Source organism: Peromyscus maniculatus, chromosome 9, assembly GCF_049852395.1.
Source record: "Peromyscus maniculatus bairdii isolate BWxNUB_F1_BW_parent chromosome 9, HU_Pman_BW_mat_3.1, whole genome shotgun sequence".
Lineage (NCBI taxonomy): Eukaryota > Metazoa > Chordata > Mammalia > Rodentia > Cricetidae > Peromyscus > Peromyscus maniculatus.
This window is the reverse complement of record NC_134860.1, coordinates 4,369,308-4,391,071: the sequence shown is the minus strand read 5'-3', so window position 1 is coordinate 4,391,071 and position 21,764 is coordinate 4,369,308. Positions and strand designations below refer to the sequence as shown.

At 47.2% G+C, this 21,764-nt stretch overlaps 1 protein-coding gene across 3 annotated transcripts in view; it reads right to left on the bottom strand.

Annotated features, from left to right (window-relative positions):
• Window positions 1–3,361: 3,361 nt before the first annotated feature.
• Window positions 3,362–21,764, bottom strand: part of Dcp1a (decapping mRNA 1A) — a 56,037-nt gene continuing 37,634 nt past the window's right edge. For 2 of the 3 annotated variants that reach the window (XM_006981490.4, XM_076544153.1), the window contains 5 exons: window positions 17,748–17,861; window positions 11,333–12,052; window positions 9,184–9,249; window positions 7,382–7,600; window positions 3,362–7,120 (listed from right to left, as the gene is read on the bottom strand). In XM_006981490.4, coding sequence (XP_006981552.2) covers window positions 7,040–7,120; window positions 7,382–7,600; window positions 9,184–9,249; window positions 11,333–12,052; window positions 17,748–17,861 — 1,200 coding nt within the window. In that variant the 3' untranslated portion in view covers window positions 3,362–7,039. The remainder of the gene's footprint in view (window positions 7,121–7,381; window positions 7,601–9,183; window positions 9,250–11,332; window positions 12,053–17,747; window positions 17,862–21,764) is intronic. The other variant, XM_016000085.3, reaches the window with a different exon arrangement.

Here is a 21,764-nt window from a genome sequence, read left to right as displayed (position 1 = left end):
AACCTGTTAGCGGCTGTCTCTACCTTTGGCTCAATTGGCCAGAGAAGTCAAGGGTGTGTGTGAGGTGTGGAAGGTTCTTGAGGCTCTGGAAGCTGATCCCACGACTGTGTGGACAGCACAGGCTCCATGTTTCTTTCTGACCATGGCACCTCTCCATTCAGCAAGCTCTCAAGAGGTCTAGAATCCTGACTTCATCAATACAGTTTAGAAGCCTGGTGAGGACTCACACTGCACAAACTAAGTAAATTACATCGTCGGAACATGGACTGTCAGATTCCATGACTTGTGCCGCCCCCCCCCCGCCCCCCCCCCCACTCCTCCCCCTTGCTTTTTTGTGTGTGGTGTGGGGCGCATGAATGTGTGTGTGGTCGTATCACCGAGGCAACGTCTCTCCGCTGATACAGAGCTCACTGATATGACTCCACATTTGCCTTCCAAACACTGGCATTACACAAGGGCAGCCATGCCCACTGACCACCTGGCATCTCTGTGGGTTCTGGGGACGTGAACTCTGGTCCTCACACTTGTGCAGATACTGTTTCCTTGGAGTCTGCTCCCCAGGCCTGACTGCTTTTTTTTTTTTTCCGAGACAGGGTTTCTCTGTGTAGCTTTGTGCCTTTCCTGGAGCTCATCTGTAGTCCAGGCTGGCCTCGAACTCACAGAGATCTGCCTGCTTCTGCCTCCCGAGTACTGGGATTAAAGGTGTGCACGACCACCCGGCAAAATAACTATTTTCTTTCTTTCTTTCTTTCTTTCTTTCTTTCTTTCTTTCTTTCTTTCTTTCTTTCTTTCTTTCTTTCTTTCTTTCTTTCTTTCTTTCTTTCTTTCTTTCTTTCCCTCCCTCCCTCCCTCCCTCCCTCCCTCCCTCCTTCCTTCCTTTCTTCCTTCCTTCAGCTGAGGACTGAACCCAGGGCCTTGTGCTTGTTAGGTAAGCGCTCTACCACTGAGCTAAATCCCCACCCGATTGCCTCTTGCTGTGCTTCCCTTTACCTAGGTGTTCCTCCCTCGCCCTACATGATGGCACCATCTCCAGCTTCTCCTCTAGTCCCGTCACCCCTGACAGCTCTGACTCAGTGGATTCATGTTCCTCATTCAAACCGGACTCCCAGCAGCACCTAGTCCACGAACCAGGATCTGCAAACAGTGAGCGAAGCACTCAGAGGTCCCTGACCTCGTCTTGTTCATTTTTTAGCAAATTTTCCAGCTTATTCAGATTCTGCTGGATTTAGTTTCTCACACAATTTCAAAGAAACCAGGGACTTCAACTCCCACCTAGGTGTCTGTGTGTACATGCCTGCTATCATGTGTGTGGAGGCTAGAGATTGACACCAAGTGTCTTTCTCAATCACTGTCCCACTTTTTTAAATTACAGGTATATTTTTGTATGTGGGTATGACACACGTGGAGGTCAGAGGTCAATTTGGAGGAGGTGGTTTTCTTTCTGCCATGAAGGTCCAGAGGATTAAACTTCAGGTCATCAACAGGTGCTTTACCCACTGAACCATCTGGCTGGTTCTCCACAGTACTTTTGGAGACACGGTCTCTCACTGAACCTCATCAATCTGGCTAGGCTGGCTGGTTCTAGAGACTTCTCTGTCCCCCACTACCTACACTCTGTGCTAGGGATCCAGCTGCCATAGGCTTTTACTGGGTACTGGGTCCTCGTCTGTGTGGTAGGCACCTTACCAACTGGGCCATCTCCCACAGCAACCCTCCCCATGTCTTGACAGATGAGAAGCAACAGGTGAGCAGAATACTCTAGTTTACAGCCTAGCCTGGCCTTGAGCTATGGAGCTTGGGATGACCTTGAACTTCTGATCCTTCTGAATCTCTCTCTCAAGTGCTGCGATTAGATGTATCTGCTTTATGTGATGTGGTACTGGGGATAGATAGAACCCAGCCCCCCCCCCCCCCCTCTCTCTCTCTCTGTGTGTGTGTGTGTGTGTGTGTGTGTGTGTGAAGTAAGTGCTCTATCAAAGTTAAGCTGCATCTACAACCTAACTCTGTTAATGACTAGCAGCATGAATGACCCAAGAACCTACAACATAGAATAATTTATCAGGGAGGGGGTGGAGTAAAGAAAGGCCTTTTAGCTGGGCGCTGGTGGCGCACGCCTTTAATCCCAACACTCGGGAGGCAGAGCCAGGTGGATCTCTGTGAGTTCGAGGCTAGCCTGGGCTACCAAGTGAGTTCCAGGAAAGGCTACACAGAGAAACCCTGTCTCGAAAAACCAAAAAAAAAAAAAAGGCCTTTTAAGAAAAACAACAGAACAAAGCAAGCTTTTACTACGTAGCTCAGGTTGGTCGCTTTGGATTCATGACTCTTCCCCTCTGCCCTCCTGAGACAGTTTCATTCATATAGCCCAGACAGATCTTGAACTTGCTATGCAAACAAGGATGGCCTGGAACTCATGCTCCACCTGCCAAGTGTTGGGACACAGGTGTGCGCTACCAGGCCTGCAGAGTTCTAGACAAGACTTCTGTCAAATATAAACGTTTTCTTCCATTCAGTGGTTGTCTTTATTCTCTTGATATTGTGCCTCAATGAACAAAATACACTCAAGAACATATTATTCTTTGACAATTCCCAAGCAGGCCAGCTGTAGCTCTAACCTCTGTAACCTCTATAAAAGAAGAGTAACTGTGAATTAATTTGCTTTCATTTTCTGCTAAAAGACCAACCTCCTAGGAACTCCTAGGAAGTGGAGTGTGGGTCAGTGCTAGAGTGTCTGTTTAGCACACACACAGCCCTGGGTCGAATTCAAAACCAAAACTTACAAAGGAAACAGGGTTCCAGTTACAAAGGCGGCCAGTTTAGCTCCTGAACTGAAGTTGTTGTAAGCGGCCCTCTGACGCAGGCTTCCTGGCCTGACGCACACCTTTGCCTGTGTGGATGTGCACGTGTAGGTGTGCCTGTGGGCACACACAGAAGCCAGAGGCTGACATCACGTGTTTTCCCAACCACTTTTCTACTTTGTTCTTTTGAGACAGGGCTCCTCACTGAACCTGGAGCTGTGTAAACCGCCTAGCCGGTGACTTCCAGGATCCAGTTGCCTCTGCCTCACCAGCACTGGGCATGTCCTCACACTGGCAATAAACAAAGCCAGTTGCCGGGGTCTGAACCTCATGCCTCTATGCTCCTGCAGCACTTGGCCACGGAGCCCAGCCCCACCCACGTGCTCCCGTGCCTGTCCCCGATGGCTGCTTTTCGGGAGAAACAGACGCCGAAAACACGCAGGTTGTCTTGATTCTGGCTGCTTCGTTCCCTGCCCTCGTGACACCTGAGCAGTACAGGGCTCTGGTGAGGTACAATTCATTCGGAAATTCCCATTTATACAAATTAAATAAAAACACAACTAGAATTTTTAGTAGGTGCTAAAACTTGGTTTTGAAATTTTATTAAAAAAATATATTTGCAAACATATAAAATTTAGGATGAAAAATGCTCATTTTAAAACATGTAATAACTTAATATTTGCAAACACACACAGATGGTATAAAATCCACACCACTAGAAGGTTAACGAGGCGGCACTGCGCTCATGGAACCAAAGCTTCACGGTGGTGCGGGCTTCTCGTCTCCACGGAAAAGCTGAGAAGCTGGTGAATGAAGTCACGAGAGCCACATGGCCAAAGCAGGACGAGCAGAGACCACTCACAGCACGGACACGCTTCTTTAGGGTTCACAGCTAAAAGGGAAACAACTTTGCATTTTCCCCACTTCAAAGTGATCGATACTGTAACGCAGCATTTTAAAGAATGACGTCAGCTCTGAATCCACGTGAAACACTGCATTTCCCCTGCTGAAACTCGAAGAAAAAAACTAAAACAACCCAAACCAAAAGCCCAGCAGGCTTGTTGAGGCCCTGGCTGCTCGTGGAAATGCTCTCAAGCGTGGCCTCTGAAGTCCACTGTAAGGTGCTCTGCTCAGACCCCAACACTCTGGATTCTTGAAAACGGCACTGTTAGTTCTAGCAGGTACTCTGAACACAACTGGAGAAAATCAAAGGCAGGCAGGAAGAAACATGGCCCACAGTGGATGTGCCGCAAGGACACAGGACTCAGGCCGTGAGCCTCAGTCCTTGCCCCGCACAGGGTCCTGCTGTGCCCTCCTCTCCCTCCAAGTTCAAGAGCGATGGCCAACTCTGCTTTGCAAGCATTAGGCACCTTCAGTTTCACATTGCATTGTTAGTATTACAATGGCAGCTACAGCCTCCACTATGAAAGGAGAACAAACATTCTTTGGGGGAAGAGAGCAATAAGCTGCATGGTTTCCAAAGACTACTTACTAGTGGAGTCAATGGCTTTATAATCCCCACAAGAAGATTCAGGCCACAGACACAACAAATGCTTGCACATGCAAACTCTGGTCACTGGTATCTACGCCAAGCCTGGGCCAAGGCCTTGAGAGAAATACCACTGTCCAGGGCCAACTGTGGACAGCCCAAATGGAGACTGCAGGGGATGCCTCTCTCGATCCTGACGGGACTCAGAGTCAAGTAGATCAGTGGCAGCGTCCCAGGCCCAGGAGAGGTGTACAACTGGGAAGAAGGCAGTCTGGGAGGGATGGGGGGTCGGCTGGGGTGTGCATCCACTCAAAGACGTAACATTAACCACAACGAAAAGAAGAGCAGTGTCACTCACTGGTGACGCCCCAGACACACGCTACTCCAAACTCTGGGCTGCTCGTCCCAGAGCCTTTGACCACAGGGGTGAGGGGATGGGACGTGTACACAGGTGGGCAGTGGCCTCAATGCAGTCTCCTGGGCTCTGCCAACCTAGCAAGAAGCATCTCCAATGTCCCTTTCAGTTCAGCTAAGGTTCCAGCAAAGACACTGTAAACACGCAAGCTCCACTAGCAGAGGGTCTCAGTCGTCGCCTGAATGAGGAATAAGGCAATGGGCCGACTGTGAGACCAGGCTCATCCAGTTGCAACTAGCCAAGCGTGGCCTGGCTCTCTGGGGACTCATTCTGGCCTGACTTCCTAGTAATCATGATCTGGAACTTCTGGCTTCTGAATGTGAAGTAAATGCTTGGAACATATAAATCTGGGAGCCGAAAGGGGTTTCCCCTGTCCAAGTCTCCATCACTTGGGCACTTAGAAGTCTGTGTTTACACTGAGGAAGCCTTCCAGGAGACTCTACTGTACTTCCGTCAGTCATGCCCAGGACCAGGGTGAGAAGTGACACATCTGACTGCAGACACTCTTCAGGATACCCATCTTCCCCTCCCAGAATATCACACACTCAAAAGCATCAGCTAAGCTCAAACACCTACTGGAAGAAGAATGCTTTTTCATCTGCTTCCTGATGTCCACTGAGACCACACACGGGGGGACCAGACCTACAGGAGTGTTCACTTTAGGAGAACAGCCCGGTGGTTCCGTGACCGCTTCCTACTGTCGGCAACAGATCCGCTCACTACAATCCTACCTTCCTTAGATGACGCATCAACAATTTTTGGTTACTAAATTTACACACTATCATGAAAACAAACTATCCCTAACTGAGTATGAGAAAGTCTAGGCTTCCCTGAATTCTGCACATTTCACATATAACTAGGTAGACATCAAGAGAAGACTCTGAACTGAGAAGCAGAAACATTGTCCAGGAAGCATGTAGAGATCAGCATGAGCCAATCCAAGTATTCTTTAGCCTAAAAAACTAAGACCAAACTAAAATAAGTAGTTAATAAGTAATTCTCTAAAATTTCAGCTAGAAAGAAATGGATGAGCCTTTGATTGAGTTCCCATTAAAGCTTAGGCGACTACTCCTGTGGGACTGTGGCATCGTGAGCACAGTCCCGGCGAGTCTTTACACTCCCTGGCTGAGCCAGCGGGGTTCCCACCCATCATTACATAGTGCTCAGAAAAGTAAGCAGTGCATCTTAATTGGTTAAATACTACAAAACGACCTGCATCATAGAAACAAAGACTTTTCATTCAAAGAATATCTCAAAATGACTATTGCTGAAATCATCAAATTCTACATTAAAATATTACTAAACACCATTACATGCCATAAAAGAATAAATAGAAACCATGGCAGATCAATAGCAGCATCACGAAGCATCTTTACAGTTTCACACTGCGGCTCAAGAGCTCACAGCCTAGGGATACACTGGTGAGGTTCTGCGTCTCCCACTTGGACTCCATGGTCTACCACGAAGGAAGAGCAGTGAGGCCGGCCGGCCCTTTTCTGCATAGCTTGAAAACTGCTCTCAGCACATCTGAGGAATGGAACCAGAATGGCTTTGTCAGATTGGTCCACTGGTCCTTTTGTCCAAGTGTTAAGGAAAACAATCAACACGAACGTGAACTGTTCAGACAGAAAAGGAAAATAAGGCTGTGCTTCGCACACAAGCTCGACACTTCAAAGCACTGGAGAGTTGATTAAGAGCGGAGCCTCCGGGAGGATGTGGATCTGGGCAGCCCAGCCTCTGCTTCCAAGGTTCCCAGCCTCCTCCACCAGAGCCCACCGGCCTATCCACACGGCCGTGCTTCACTGAGTCTGCACACGGCAGGACCGGGACACTTAACGAAACACAAAGAAATCCCAGAAGTTTAAGGCCCAAGTGGGGTGCTCATAGGAAACATACTTCACTTGAACAAATACCTTCTAAAGAACCAACTTAGTTCTGATCCTTAGAACTCGAAGCTACTTTGTGGAGCTGACATTCAGTGTAGCGCTTTAGGCCGGCAGTGGAGGAGGGCCTGGGCTCCCCTGGGCTCCGCTACAAGGCTGGGGGCCCCGCCCGAGGCCTGGAAAGTAAGCTGACAATCAGGCTCCTCCTTCCACACCCCGGAACTCAACACAACGGTCTTTTCTGCTGTCTTTGTCAAACAAAGGTCTGCTGGTGATGCTTCACAGTGAAACCTCCATCATCACTGAGAATGTCTCTAGAAAACAGCCTTAAGGAACAAGGCTCTCTCAAAGGCTCAAACTCAGGCTTCTCAAAGCTCCATGTTCTACTAAGATGTTCCATGAGGAAGCCTGCTTGTTTCTGAGGTGCACCCTGACCCTCACATTGACTGTACTCCAGTCATAGGTTGTGGCTGTCCTTCTTCTTGGTCAACACCTGCAGGTAGACTTCATGAAGTGTACTGAGGAAGCTAGAGTCATTCTGGAAGAGACAGGAGACACACAGTGTCAGTTACCGCTTCAGAACTTACTTCAACTTAGGAAGACACAAAAATGACTGGTGTAGCTAATTCCCCCAAACCTCGCCCCAGAGACAGTCACGACAACAGTCCTGGAGTTGACCGTTGTCATTCCACCAGGAGGAGATACCTGGGAAGAGCGAGGTTTCTCCCTGGCAGTTGTCTGAATTTACACTTTTACTGCGATACAAAATGAAGAAGAGCCAAGCTGACACCTTACATACCTTTATTAGATGTATCAGTGTGTCCTGGAGCTGAGACTTGCTGAGAATAATGGAAGGCTTTCTCTGAGTTTCTGGCGTTCCAACAGTGAGGGGAGAGGGAGAGCTTGCTTTCCTCTCCAGGTCTGTGGACCTGGGAACCGTCTGCTGGAACACACTGGGGGACAGCAGGACAGAAGACACTGCTGTGGTTGCTGCAGTGACCAACGCAGGGCCTGCAATCTGCGGGGAAACAACAGAGTAACAACGGTCACTTCGCACTGCTGTGCAGAGGCAAACCCCTAGGCCCACAGACGGGGACAGAGGAGGAGAGCCGTTAGCACGAGACGTAGCAGAGTTAAACACTGGACTCTCTCATTCTTCCTGTCTTTCTTTTTAGAGAGGTGCAGCCCTTGCTGTCTTGGAACTCACTGTGTAGACTAACTAGGCTGGCCCAGAGTTCTATCTCCCAAGTGTAGGATTAAAGGGGTGCACATCACTCCCAGTCTCTTTTCTTTTGAAAATCTGTGTATTCCATCGTGAGTTCCGTGGAGCAGGTATGGAAGCTAGAGGACAGACAGCCTTGGCACCGGTCTCTTCACTCTCCCCCTGTCTGAATCTGAGATTTGTTATTCAAGGCACTTAGCGCGCCCCGCCCCTTTCCTTAAGATTTTATGTGTATGGGCGCTTTGCCTGCATGTGCGTCAGAGCACCACTGTGCATGTAGTGCCCATAGAGGCCAGATGAGGGCGCTGGGTCCTCTGGAGCTGGAGTGACAGGGGCCAGCGGGTGCTGGGAACGAAACCTGGATCCTGAAGAGCCAGCAGCCAGTCTCTCCAGCTCTTCGCTTGCTTTTTTGGTCTAAGACTGGGCTGGGAGCTTCTACTGACCACAAGAGGAGAAACTAACCTAAAGCAGACAGGGGTTAACTTTGTACAGGCTCACCAGCAGGTGGGCTTGGTGGATGGAAAAATGAGGCCAGTGAGTCACAAAGAAGGAATGAAGTATGCAGGCCCAGGAGGCGTTGTCATAAGAAGTGAGGGACTGTGACAGGATACTGGTTGTCTCCTGGGATGCTCTGCTTTTCCAGGTCTGGGAGGATCTCTTACTTATAGAAACCAGCTTGAGCCAGGCGGCGGTGGCGCACGCCTTTAATCCCAGCACTCGGGAGGCAGAGGCAGGAGGATCTCTGTGAGTTCGAGCCTGGGCTACAGAGTGAGATCCGGGACAGGTGTAAAACTACACAGAGAAACCCTGTCTCGAAAACCAAACCAAACCAAACCAAAAACAAACAAACAAAAGAAACCAGCTTGATATGTGCCCAGCACCCACCCAGTTACAACTGAGGCATGCTGGCCCACCCAGTGGCCGACCTGCTCGCTGCAGTCAAGGCCAACATCTCCCTAGAGTTAACATAAGGGCTCTAAGCCACAGCAACTCAGGCCCAGAAAGGACACCTAGACAGGTTTTCACTAAGGTGCTCTTCAGAGAAGAGGAACTCTCGGGGCTGGGGAAATGGCCTGGTGCTTGCTGTCTGCCCTAGGTTAGCTTGTGAAGACCTAAGTTTGGATCCCCAGGAGCATGGGAAAAATCTGGATGGGTGTGGAGGCCCAACCAAGGAAGACGCTGCAAGTCAGCGCTGGCCCTCCACACGTATATGTACATGTGTGTACACACACACACACACACACACACACACACACACACACACACACGGGTGGGGTGGAGGTGGGGTCCTTTTTACACACACACACACACACACACACACACACACACACACACACACACACACACACACACGGGTGGGGTGGAGGTGGGGTCCTTACCGGGACGGCACTGGGTAACACCTTAGGCTGGGCAAATACTTCAGGATCCTGGTTTTGCTGCATAGACTGAAATATTTAATGGGAAAAAAAGATGAACAGATACAGCAAGTTTCATGAGTTATTGGTGACACATCTATGTTATCAACAAGGAATGGCCCAGAGGCTGAGAGAAACCTGTTGGCAATGCAACCAAGGACTCCTCTCCACAAGGAGAGCTTTGCACAAGAGCTGCTGTGGAGTTCCCTTGGGAAGATGTGCAGGCAGGACCCTTCCGGTGACCCTAAGAAGTGTGATGGGAACTGAACTCAGCTTGTGCAGAGCAGGCAGACTACTAGGGAGCCATATCCTCAGTCCTGGGATTTGCATGTCTAGAGCTGAGACTGCCCTTGAATTTACAATCTTCCTGCCTCAGCCTCTTTAGCAGCTGGAATTTGTTGTTTTTTGGAGACAGAGTTTCTCTCTTTGTAGCCCTGGCTATCCTGGAACTCACTCTGTAGACCAGGCTGACCTCGAACTCATAGAGATCCTCTTGCCTCTGCCTCCTAAGTGCTGGGATTAAAGGCGTGTGCCATCACCACGTGGCACGTGTATGGTTTTTTTTGAGACTGAGTTTCTCTGTGGTCCTGGCTGGCCTGGAACTCACTTTGCAGACCAGACTAGCCTTGAACTCAGAGATCTGCCTGCCACTATCACCCAAGTGAGGGCACTAAAGGTCTGTGGCCCCGTGCCTGCCTTTGGAAAGCACACCACCTGTAAAAACCAGGGCAGCCCAGGCCAATCTTGCCAGCGAGTGCAGAGATGGAATGATTTAACAAATGTTTTCCCTGCGGTGCTGACAGCTGAACTCAGGACCTTGCACATGACAGGCAAGTGGCCCTACTGCTGTGTCCCCAGCCCCCATTTCTTCAAAGGTGTTGGAACTGGGTTAGGGGGCACTAAACAGCCTTCATCCTAAGTCACAGTTTAAAAGCTCACTTTTGTGAGAGGAAGAGAGACGTTCCTCTCTCTGGTTTTTTCTTCTGAGACAAGGGTAGTTCAGGCTGGTCTCTAGCTTGAGACTCGGCTGCCTCAGCTTTCTTCCTATAGGCACGCACGATTGGGGCCTTTGGGAAAGATTTATGCTGCACAGCACACACAGGAGAACTCAATGTAGACAAAGGTCTTTTGTTTTGAGACAGGATAGCCCTGGCTGGCCTGGAGTTTGTTATGTAGACCAGGCTGGACTTGAAATCATAGAGTGCCTACTGAGACGAAAGGCATGTGCCACTACACCAGGCAAAAGCAAGATCTTAAAACCAGTTACTTCCTCTAAAGGAGTATTTACACACATGTAAATGGTTTCTGCCAGGAAGCATGCAAGAGTGTTGTGCCGTCTTTTGGGGTTGAACCTGGGGAAGGCAGGGGCAGGATCATTGCCTGAGCTTCCAGATTAACTAAGCCAGGAGTAGACTCTTGTCCTGAACAGAAACCCAAATACACTTACTTCCATTTGCTTCTTCTGGTGTTTTGTCACAGCAAAAGGAAGTATGAGGAGCACTCCAGGGCTGTGACATCTCCCTCCCGAGCAGAGCCCTGCCCGCAGAGTAGACTGCTCCTTCCTTTGTATTCAGTCACACCCAAATGCTGAAAGGCGGCCATCGGTCACAGGCAGCACACTCCACTCCCTTCCAGCCGTGACCGTGAACCCTCACCTGAACTCAGCTTGCTTCCTCGCTTGTAAACTTGCCATTTATGGATCACTCTGAAGGGCAAACCTCCTCCCTTCTACACCACTTGTCCACGCCGCCCAACCCAGGCCCTACTGCTCAGGCCCCCGTGACCATCAGCTCGCTCTGTCATGAATGGCCTGACTCCTGTCTCTGTCATTCAACAAGGCGTTCTTCATTCAGAACCTCTCGGTGCCTTCTGAGGCCTGAGGACAAAGCTCAAACTCCTTAACTGACAATTTACTCATCTCTCAATGCTAACTCCCCCAGGTTTGTTTCCACAGCAAATTCAGTTACTTCAGACCATGGGGCGGGTGGTGGTGGGGCGCGCACAGACACCTTTGGCCAGTGCACAAAATCTCTCCCTTTCTCCCCGCTCCTCCCTCCCCCCCTTTTCACGCCCGCCCGCCCGCCCGCCCGCACGCACGGTCTCCTATCATTACCTGAAGGGTTGGAGCAAGCACCATGTTGCTCAGGGAGGCTGAGGGCGCTGCTCTGGCTGCTGCCGTCTTAGAGGGAGGCTCTATGAAGCTCTCAGGGGTGGCCAGACGGCCAGCTGCTGAGGAAAAGCCGGGTGCCGCTGCACCTTTTCCAAGCGGCGGCGGCGGGGCTTGTATTTGGTCATGCTGTGGGGTCAACCTGAGTTTCTGGAGCAGATCAACGCTGGGGAGGGATGTGCCAGCGGGGCTTGACAGACTCACTGGGGCTCTGAAGGGGCTCAGCTCAGGAACTGGCTGGCTCAGGAGCGGAGACTTCTGTCTGGGTGTGGTCTTCACTGCTTGCATCATGGTGCTGTTCCGAGGTAAGTGAGGAACCTGTGTGGCGGGAGCTTCGGCTGGCAGAGCAGGGCTGAGGACAGGGCTCAGCGGGACTGTGTAGCTTGGGGCGTGCTTTTCCCCCGACTGGGCGATGGAGGCGGGAGTGATGAGCACCGGGGCGGTGACTTCAGGCTGGACCGTGTGGGGAGCGACAGAATGCACACCCAGGTTTTCAGACTGCGGCAGGCCCGCTGACTGCTCAAAGGGGAAGGGGAGGAACGATCCGTCTCCGGGCGGCTTCTCCACGTCTTCTGACTCGAGACCCACAACTGCTGGTTGCTCCTTTGGCAAAGAGGTTCCAAATAACTCTTCCACTGTCAGATGTTTGTGACCCGATGGAGCAGACTGGAAAACAGATCCGACGACAAAATGAAAGAAATCCCTGCAAACCAATGTAACCCAAATTCTTTCTCATCATGCAGAAGCAAGGGCAGAGTGTGAAAACGGCCATGGGTAACCTAAGATGCAGCAGAGCTCAAACAGCTTCTATCAGTCTCTCCAGGTCCGAGGATCGAAATCGAGTTCCAGGTAATCGTTTACTTAGTTCCCCTTGGTGAATGTGGCTAAGGTAAGGGGCACTTACGTTACAATAAAGCTCTAATGTGCCTAAGCGCCCACTAAGCGCCCACTCTTACGAACACACTGGGACATGATGCCAGCAAGAAAGGGGACCAAATTCTAAGAAATCCACTTTTACTGTTCTTGACCAAAAACTGGCATTGAACCACACGAACCTAAATACCCAAAACAATTTTAAGCATTTATTACCAGCCTTTCCTGCTCCATACCCCCAAATCACAGAATTCTGAAGAAAATGAAAACATTTACACTGAAGACTGGAGCTAGGGAAGCAGCTCACTGGTGAGCCCTGCCCAGCACACGCATAGACACATTTTTTATTTTTCGTCTTCAAATCTGGAATGTTTCTGGTCTACAGAGCAAGATCCAGGACAGGCACCAAAGCTACACAGAGAAACCCTGTCTTGAAAAACCAAAAATAAACAAACAAATAAAATAAATAAATAAATAGTAGAAGAGGAATAATAATAATTCACATGGTTCAACTGCCTCATATTTTTACTTCTCCAAAGCCCAGTATCTAAGTAAAAAATACCAAGGTTCAAGTCAAGCATTAACTGGAAAATTAACACAATTGTAAATATAAAAATTACAGGGGTTGGGGATTTAGCTCAGTGGTAGAGCGCTTGCCTAGCAAGCGCAAGGGCCTGGGTTCGGTCCTCAGCTCAAAAAAAAAAAAGAAAAGAAAATTACACAACCATCTACAAAATTGTAACAATTATTTCACAGTTCTACTACCAAGCTCTGTACACCTCAGATCTGGGGATGTTTTATATTTGGGGCCATGTATCCAGGCCGATCCTGAGTTTTTAACACACCTGTTTCATCTTCCTGATTGCTAAATGCCCAACAATTAAAAATTCTTTGTGATAAACAAAATGGTTCCAGACTGTGTGACAAAAAGCACTTGGACGTGGTAGTTCATGCCTCTAACCCCAGGATGGGGAGTGGAAGCAGGAGGGTTAGTCTGAATTTAAGGTACGCCTAGGCTACACAGTGTGTTCCAAACTGGACAACCAACCAACCAACCAACACCCAAACCAAACCGAAACAAAAGCCTAACAATTTTACTCACCCACCCAGCTGGGAGCAGAGCACAACAGGAATACTAGAACTCAGGGACAGTGGTAGAGGATCAGAAGTTCAAAGGCACCCTGAGCTACCCATGGAGTTCTTGGTTAGATGAGCCTATCCCCTAGGAGCTAATGCAATTCTGTCCAAGTTAATGTAAACAAACAAAACCGAAGTTTTTTTTTTGTTTTGGAAAGTACTGGAGGGCTGGAGAAATGGCTCAGTGGTTAAGAGCACTGGCTGCTCCTCTAGAGGACCCGGGTTCAATTCTCAGCACCCACCTGGCAGCTCACAACTGTCTGTAACTCCAGTTCCAGGGGGATCCAACACCCTCACACAGACAAACATGCAAGCAAAACACCAATGCTCATAAAATAAATAAATCTTTAAAAAAAGTACTGGAAAGCAATATTGATATTCATTAATATAAGTTAATGTGGAGCATAAAACCATACTGTTACATATATACTAATGTTTAGAGATTCTTATTTTGAAAAATGAAATATTAGGGCTAGTCTGCAGAAATTTCAGGTAAGAAATCATACTTCTATGTTAAAGAATAGAAATAATTAAATCGCATGAAAAAAACAAAAGAAACCACACCAGGGAAATATTACCAAGAGAATTTAATAATTATGAAAGTGAAATTCATTTTTTTGGTGAGTTGTACTTGTGGTACACATACAAGTTCATGCAGGTGTACACATGTGCACATGTAGGTAATGTGCATGTATGTGGAGGACAGAGGTCAATGTCAGATGTCATCCTCTATGAACCAGAACTCACCTATTCAGCTAGAGCGGCTGCCCAAGGAGCGTTAGAGGTCTGTGTGTGTGTGTGTCTGCCTCCTCAATGCTGGATTAAAAGATGAGTGCCACCGGGCAGAGGTGGCGCACGCCTTTAATCCCAGCACTTGGGAAGCAGAGCCTGGCAGATCTCTGTGAGTTCAAGGCCAGCCTGGTCTACAGAGTGAGTTTCAGGACAGGCACTAAAATTTCACGGGGAAACCCTGTCTCGAAACAAAACAAAACAAAAACAAACAAAAGAGTGCCACCGAGCCCCACTTTTTATGTGGGTGCTGGGAATCCGAACTCTGGTCCTCATGCTCGCACGGCAGCACTTGTACAGACGACCTCAGTTACCTCAGCGGCCCTCGTGAAATGGGGTTCAATAGTAAGGTTTGGCTGCATCACCTGCTACTCAGCACTAGATGGCAGTGTTACGAAACATACAGTATTTCTGTGGACCACTAGATGGCAGTGTTACTAAATAGATACAAGAGCTCTGTGTAACCACTAGATGGCAGTGTTACGAAACAGATACAGTGTTTCTGTGAAATACTAGATGGCAGTGCAGGGGCAGATTAAGGATTTGTATTTGTTTTAGACAATCACACAGCTTTTGACAATATCCAAATCTCAATACTTTAGAATTCCTTGATTTTAGCTGGACAAAGGTGCAATTTTACTTTATTTCAAGTTTTTGAGACAAAGTCTTGCTATGTAGTCTAAACAGCCTTCAAAGTTGGGATTTTCCTGTTCAGCTTTGCATATTTGTAATCCCAGTGCTAGGCAAGTGGAGACAGGTGGGTAACAGGGACTTATTGGCTAGCCTAGCTAGCCATGGCAAGCTAGGGGCTAATGAAAAACTCTGGTTTAAAACAAGCTGGGCAGTGGTGGTGCACCCCTTTCATCCCTACTACTCAGGAGGAGTACACAGAGTATCTCTGTGAGTTCGAGGCCAGCCTGGTTTACAAAGCGAGTTCTAGGACAGCCAGGGCTATGCAGAGAAACCCTGTCTTGAGAAACCAAACAACAAAAATAAAAGGTAGATGGGGCACAAAGAATCACATTTGAGGTTGTTGTGTCCTCCACATGCACACATGTGTAAGAGTACCTGAACACATATGTGCACACTTCCCACACTCTCCCCTAAAGCAAACAAATTTGTGGAGATGGGCATGTAATCCTAGGCCTTGGGAGATGAAGACAGGATGATCAGAAGTTGAAAGTTGATCCTAGGTTATATAGGAAGTTTGAGGCTAGCCTAGTCTATATGAGACCCTTTCTCAAAACAAATGAAAAAAACAAATGATTCATTGGTATACATATATGATTGTAACATAACAATCTTGTTAACATATATAATGCAAACTTAGAAATACTCAGATAACTCTTAATAGCCAAAAAACTGCATATAACCTAAACATCCTTTAATAGGAAAATGATTCAAAATGGTTAAACTAGGTTATAAAGGTTGAGCATTCCTAATCTAAAACCCCACAATCTAAAATGCTCCCCAAACCCAAATATTTTAAATCCCAATGTGAGGCCAGAGATGAAAGATGTACTTCATATGATAAGTCACAGTTAAAAGCACACTGAAAAATATTTTGTAACTTTACCATCAAGCCACATCTATATGAAAAGCAAGGAAAATTCTGGTTTAGATTTCAGTCCCTTTCTGAGATATCTCACTATCTATATGCAAATGTTTGAAGATCTGAAGAAACCCTAAGAACCTTAAATGCTTCTGGTCTCAAGTACTTCAGGTACGGGATACTCACTATGAACTACTCTCATTAACTTCTACAGAGCAGAAAGAAGGAACACACTTGGGCTGGGATGCTGAGCTGAGGAAGAGCATGGTCTAGCATACATGGATTAAACCCTCTCAAAGGGAGTGGGAAGCAAACAAATTCGACACACACAGCAACTTCAACAGGTCTCTGGGAATTATGCTTAATGAGAAAGACTCTCAGATTACATACTATAACTCTAGTTGTATAACATTCACATTCTTGATTTGGAAAAACAGATCAGTGGTCAGCAGGGATTAAAGATGGGGTGGTGGTGGCTGGGCGTGGTAGTGCACACTTTCAATCTAAGAACTCAGGAGGCAGAGGTAGGCAGGTCTCTCAGTTTGAGGCTAGCCTGGTCTACATAGCAAGTTCCAGGACAGCCAGCACTATATAAAGACTGTCTCAAAAAACAAAATATAAGAAAATAAAAAAGACGGTGGTGAAAGAGGGCCTGACAGGGAAGTCAGTGTGGCTAGAAGAGGGCGACACCCAGGACTCCAGTGTTCCCTGATGCTGAAACAGTAGCTATCGTGACTGGTGGTGAATACAGAAACGCTACCCACAGGATAGAACTCTAGACCGAGTGCGCACTTACACACACAAATGAGACGCTATGAGCAAGATGTTGTGTGGCTTGTGTCGACATCCTGGATGTGACGGTACACCACACTTCACAAGATGTTATCAATGGGAAATAGGAGATGAGTACATGCAATCTTTCTGTATTATGCTCATATTTTTATTCAGTATTATTACTGAGATAAGATTGGCTTTCCTTATCCAAGGTGGCTGGGGAAAGTTATGTAATATAGCAGATTGGCCTCAAACTCATGATCCTCCTGCTTTAGCTTCTGAAGTGCTGGGATTACAGGTGTGCACCACCACATCTGGCTCTTTCTATCCAACTTATCATTTAATATAAATATATTTAATACAAAGAAACAGAAAAAAATTTAATGACTTAATATAATGTTTTATCAGATCATCAATTATAGAGAGAACAAATCAGTTCAATTAATATTTATATTTCTAGGTGTTAAAGACACAACAGTGATACAAAGTGACTTCTAGGGCAGCCAGGGTTACAGAGAAACCTTGACTCAAAAAACCAAAAAGACACAGCACTGAAGAGGGAGAGAAAATGGCTGGTCCTGGGTGGGTGTGATGGTGCACCCCTTTAATCCCAGCACTTGACAGAAGGGCCTGACTAAATGCAGACCAGAAGAAAATGTACACACTCATGGAGAGAAGTCCTGCAAGCCAAGGGGAACACCAGGTCCGAGTCCTAAGGAGGCAGGGGCTAGGTGAGCAAGGCGGACGGTAGGGGTTGTTGGCCGAGGCAGAGGGAGGGGCCAGATGCAGGTGGAGTCCTGTGGGCCGGGACTATGAGTGAGACAGGACGCTGCTGGAGAGCTGTAAAAGCAGAGGCATTGAGGGCAGGTTTATTAGGGTCATCCTCCCTGTCCAGTTGAGCACAGACGAAGAAGGCAGTACCAAGAGCAGGAGGCCGCTGCATAGTCTAGAGCTGGGTGTATGTCATTACGTCACACACACACACACACACACTCACACACACACGACCTGACAGCATAGTCTAGAGCTGGGTGTATGTCATTACGTCACACACACACACACGCACACACACACCACACACACACACACACACACACACACACACACACACACACACACACACACACACACGACCTGACAGACAAGTGGTCAACCAGGCTTGCACAGTGGTTCAAATCCTTATAAAATGTCACTGCTTTGTTACTTTGACAAGGCCAGGCCTTTAACTGTACGAACCTTATCTTGTAACCCAGAGGGTGTCTCTTCTAGTGTCTCGGTGCTTCCCAGATTGGAGAGCTGAGTGCTTGGCTGTAACCCAGGGCTGGAGATATTTGAGCCGCCCATCTGATTCTTGGGAAAAAATTAAAAGAAAAAGTCTATCATGTGAAAAAGGATTGCTGTCTAAAATCTGGTTCACATTTGAAGTTATCAAAAATTCCTTAATTAAAAAAATAAACAAAAAATCTCATGCTTCTATCAATTCTCATAACCTCTATTACAAAATTTCTATAAAGCGGAGAATCTATTTCTACACATGGTAGGCCCAACTACTATGGTTTTATCACTCATTTTCAGGAAAAGATGTCATCATTCTACCAGATTTTCCCAAGACTCAAGTGACACTGGACACCTTTAACTGCTGGGACACATGGCCCTCCCTGGATGCCCACCTCTACAGGCAGGAGGCAGAGTACACATCCCACCACTGCAGAGGTGCTCTCCTGGGATGCCCACCTCTACAGGCAGGACGCAGAGTACACATTCCCACCACTGCAGAGGTGCTCTCCTGGGATGCCCGCTCAAGTCATGCCCATGAGCACTCCAAGAAATCAGTGGTTTGTTCTCTGCCATGGCTCTGACTTGAAAACTGCTACATAAAGTGGAATGGAATATAAGCACAGTACTGGCTTCTGACACGGCATAAAACATAAAACCGTTAAGATTCATGCGAGCTCATTTATAGAACCAACGGCTCATTCCTTTTAAAATGCTTAGCATATACCATTTGGATTATTTTCATTTTTAAAGAGTTTTCATTTGTGTGTATGACTGTTTTGCCTCCACACATGTGCATCATGCATCTGCCTGGTACCCAGGGAGGTAAGAACGGGGCACTGGATCTCCTGGATCTGGAGTTACAGATGTTGTGAGCAGTGGGTGCTGGGAACTGAACCAGTGTCTTCTAAGAGCAGAAGGTGCTCTTACCCACTGAGCCTCCTCTCCAGCACATTTTCATTCTTAAACTATCAGTCTATGTGCAGTAATCACGTGTGTATGCATGGGTGAGCACCCATGTGGAAGAAGCCAGAGGAGGACCTCAGGTCATTGTCTTGAGACAGGGTCTCACAATGAACCTGGGCTCACTGTTTTGGCTAAACAGGTTGGTAGCAAACCCTTAATTTTTAATTCATCCCAAATCCTTAATCTTCCTGTTACCCCGGATCCCCTCTAGCTGGGGGTGCAGGCTGACACAGCCATGCTTTTTATGGGGTGATGGGACCCAAACCCTGGTCCTCATGTTTGCACACAAACTCCGTTACAGCCCGAGCCACCCCCAGCCCCCCTTTTCAGTCTTCAATAATGAACACAGCTTGACTCACTTTGTGTAGAGCACAGTTTCATTTTACTGGAGGAGGAGACACCGAGCAAAGCCAATCAGGGCAGAGTGGTAAATACCACTTTCTTCTAAAGTTTTTTTTTGAGACTGTCTTGCTATGTATTTCAGATTGACTTTAAATTGATCTTCTTGCCTTAGCCTCCTAAGTCCTGAGGTCATAGGTGTGACAACCACGCTTGACTCAGTTTTTTTTTTTTTTTGGGGGGGGGGGTGCACATAGATGTTTTCTGTGTGCATGAGGAGGCGGGGGTTGATGTCAGCTGTCCTCAATCACTCTACTTTATCGAGGAAGGCTGTCTCACTCAATCTGGAGCTCACAGATGCTGTTATGCTGGATAGCCATCAAGCCCCAGAGATCCACTAGTCTCTGCCTCCCAGCACTGTCCTGAACTCAACACATGGGCACGTATGGGGAGTCTTAGGTCCTTATACTTGCAGAATGAACTCTGCTGACTGAACCATCGCTCCAGTCCTCAGGAGAACTGTCTGGTGTTTCTCTCCCTTTAGATTTACGGGCCAGTCTGAGCTGAATTTTGAGTAAAGATTCATTTTGTGTGGACGTGTATGCATATGGACACCCAATCATTTCAATACCACTTCAATTCAAACTTGCTAAAAGTGATACTGTGCCAGGCATGGTGGCACATGACTTTGATCCCAGCACAAGGAGTCAGAGGTAGGCAGATTTCTGTGAGTTTGAGTTCAGCCTGGCCTACAAAGTGAACTCCAGGACAGCCAAGGCTGTTACACAGAAACCCGGTCTTGAAAAAACAAAACAAAACAAAAGTGAAAATATTTTTGTTACTAAAAAGAATCTTTGGTTGGATATGTGGCTCACTGGTGGGTGCCTACCAAGCACGGCCAAGGTCCCGGGCTCAAATAGCAAAACTGCAAAATAAACACAACGCAACATAATACACACAAGAATCCTTAAAGATGATCCCTGAGGAACATGCAATTACGATGTTTTGGAAACCTAAGTCACATTTTAAAGATTTGTTGCCGGGCTGTGGTGACACAGGCCTTTAATCCCAGCACTCGGGAGGCAGAGGCAGGCGGATGTCTGTGAGTTCGAGGCCAGCCTGGTCTACAGAGTGAGATCCAGGACAGGCTCCAAAAGCTACACAGAGAAACCCTGTCTCGGGGGGAGGGGGAGGAGGGGGTGGGGGGAGGGGGCATTTGTTTCAGCTTTTGTTAAGTACTGTCTATGTAAGGATAACAACAAAAACAAACAACAACAAAAGAAGAAACATGCTCAACAGAGGACTAGGGCCTCAAATATTAAATGGATAGAATGCTGCCATTTCTCCTACTCAAATGATAATTCTCCTATTAGTTCAGATTTTTTTCTTTTTTTTTTTAAAGACAGGGTTCCTTGAGACTAGCTTTCAACTCATTATGTAACTAAAGCTGGTCTTGAACACTGACCCTCCCGTTTCCACCTTCCACGAGTTGGGATCATAGGCATATGCTCCTATGCTTAGCTCCAGAGCACGTCCAACCAGTGCCAACTGAACTAGGGTGAAAACAATCTGTCAAAGGCTATGAAATATTTTAATCTCCTAACATGCTGCTTTTTGAAAAGGCTCATTCATCATCAATCACTATCAACCCCACTATAGGGAATGATTGGCACTGAATATCAGAGGAACATAATATTGTTGAAGCACTTAAAAGCAGAAGGTATAATGCTCATAAATATTAAAAATTGGGAGCGTTGCTAAAAATCCAGATCTGTCATCATTTTTCAGAGTGAGGCTAGATGGTCTGGACCCAGTAGGTCACCTGGTAATCACTGGCTGGGGCTGTACTCTAATGACCCCTTTACTTGGGGAGCAGGCAATGAATGGGCCTCAGTTCCACTGTGGCCCATGTGGCTCTTGAGTTATTGGACTTTGCAATCCTTAAACAGAACTTGTGAGATGGTGCTGAGGTTATGGGCACCTCACTAACTGTTCTGAAGCACTTTAGGGTGTTTTGGTACTTGTATAGGGCCTTTGTTGAAGGTTTATTTTCTGTTAATGATGGCAACCAGCCACAAAATTGAGGCGATATGTCCAATCACACACAAATTTGTTGGGAGGATAATTTTACAGAATTTGGTAAAATCTTTGAGGAGGTTCAATCCCCAGTATTATAGAGTGGTGTGGCAGCACATGCCTATAATTATAGCACTTGGAAAACTGGAAGCAGAGGTTCAAGGGTTCCTTTGCTACAACAATGAGCTGGAGCCCAGACTAAGGAGAAGCCTTTTCATCTACTAATTCTATTTCAAGTAATTAATCTCAGGAGAAGATTAATGTGATATATGGTGACTTAGTTCCAGGACTGTATTGCTGAAGTCTTAAAGAAAAGAATTAAGCCAGACAGTGGTGCCCATGCCTTTAATCCCAGCACTTGGGAGTCAGAGGCAGGTGGATCTCTATGAGTTCTAGGCCAGCCTGGTCTACAGAGCAGGCTACACAGAGAAACCCTGTCTTGAAAAACCAAAAAAGAAATTAAGAGAAATCTAGGGTATTATTTATGTAAAGTTCCAGTTGGGAGTGGTGGCACATGCCTATAATCCCAGCAGTGAGTTGAGGCCAGCATGGTCTATAGAGTGAATTCTAGGACGGCCATGACTACACAGAGAAACC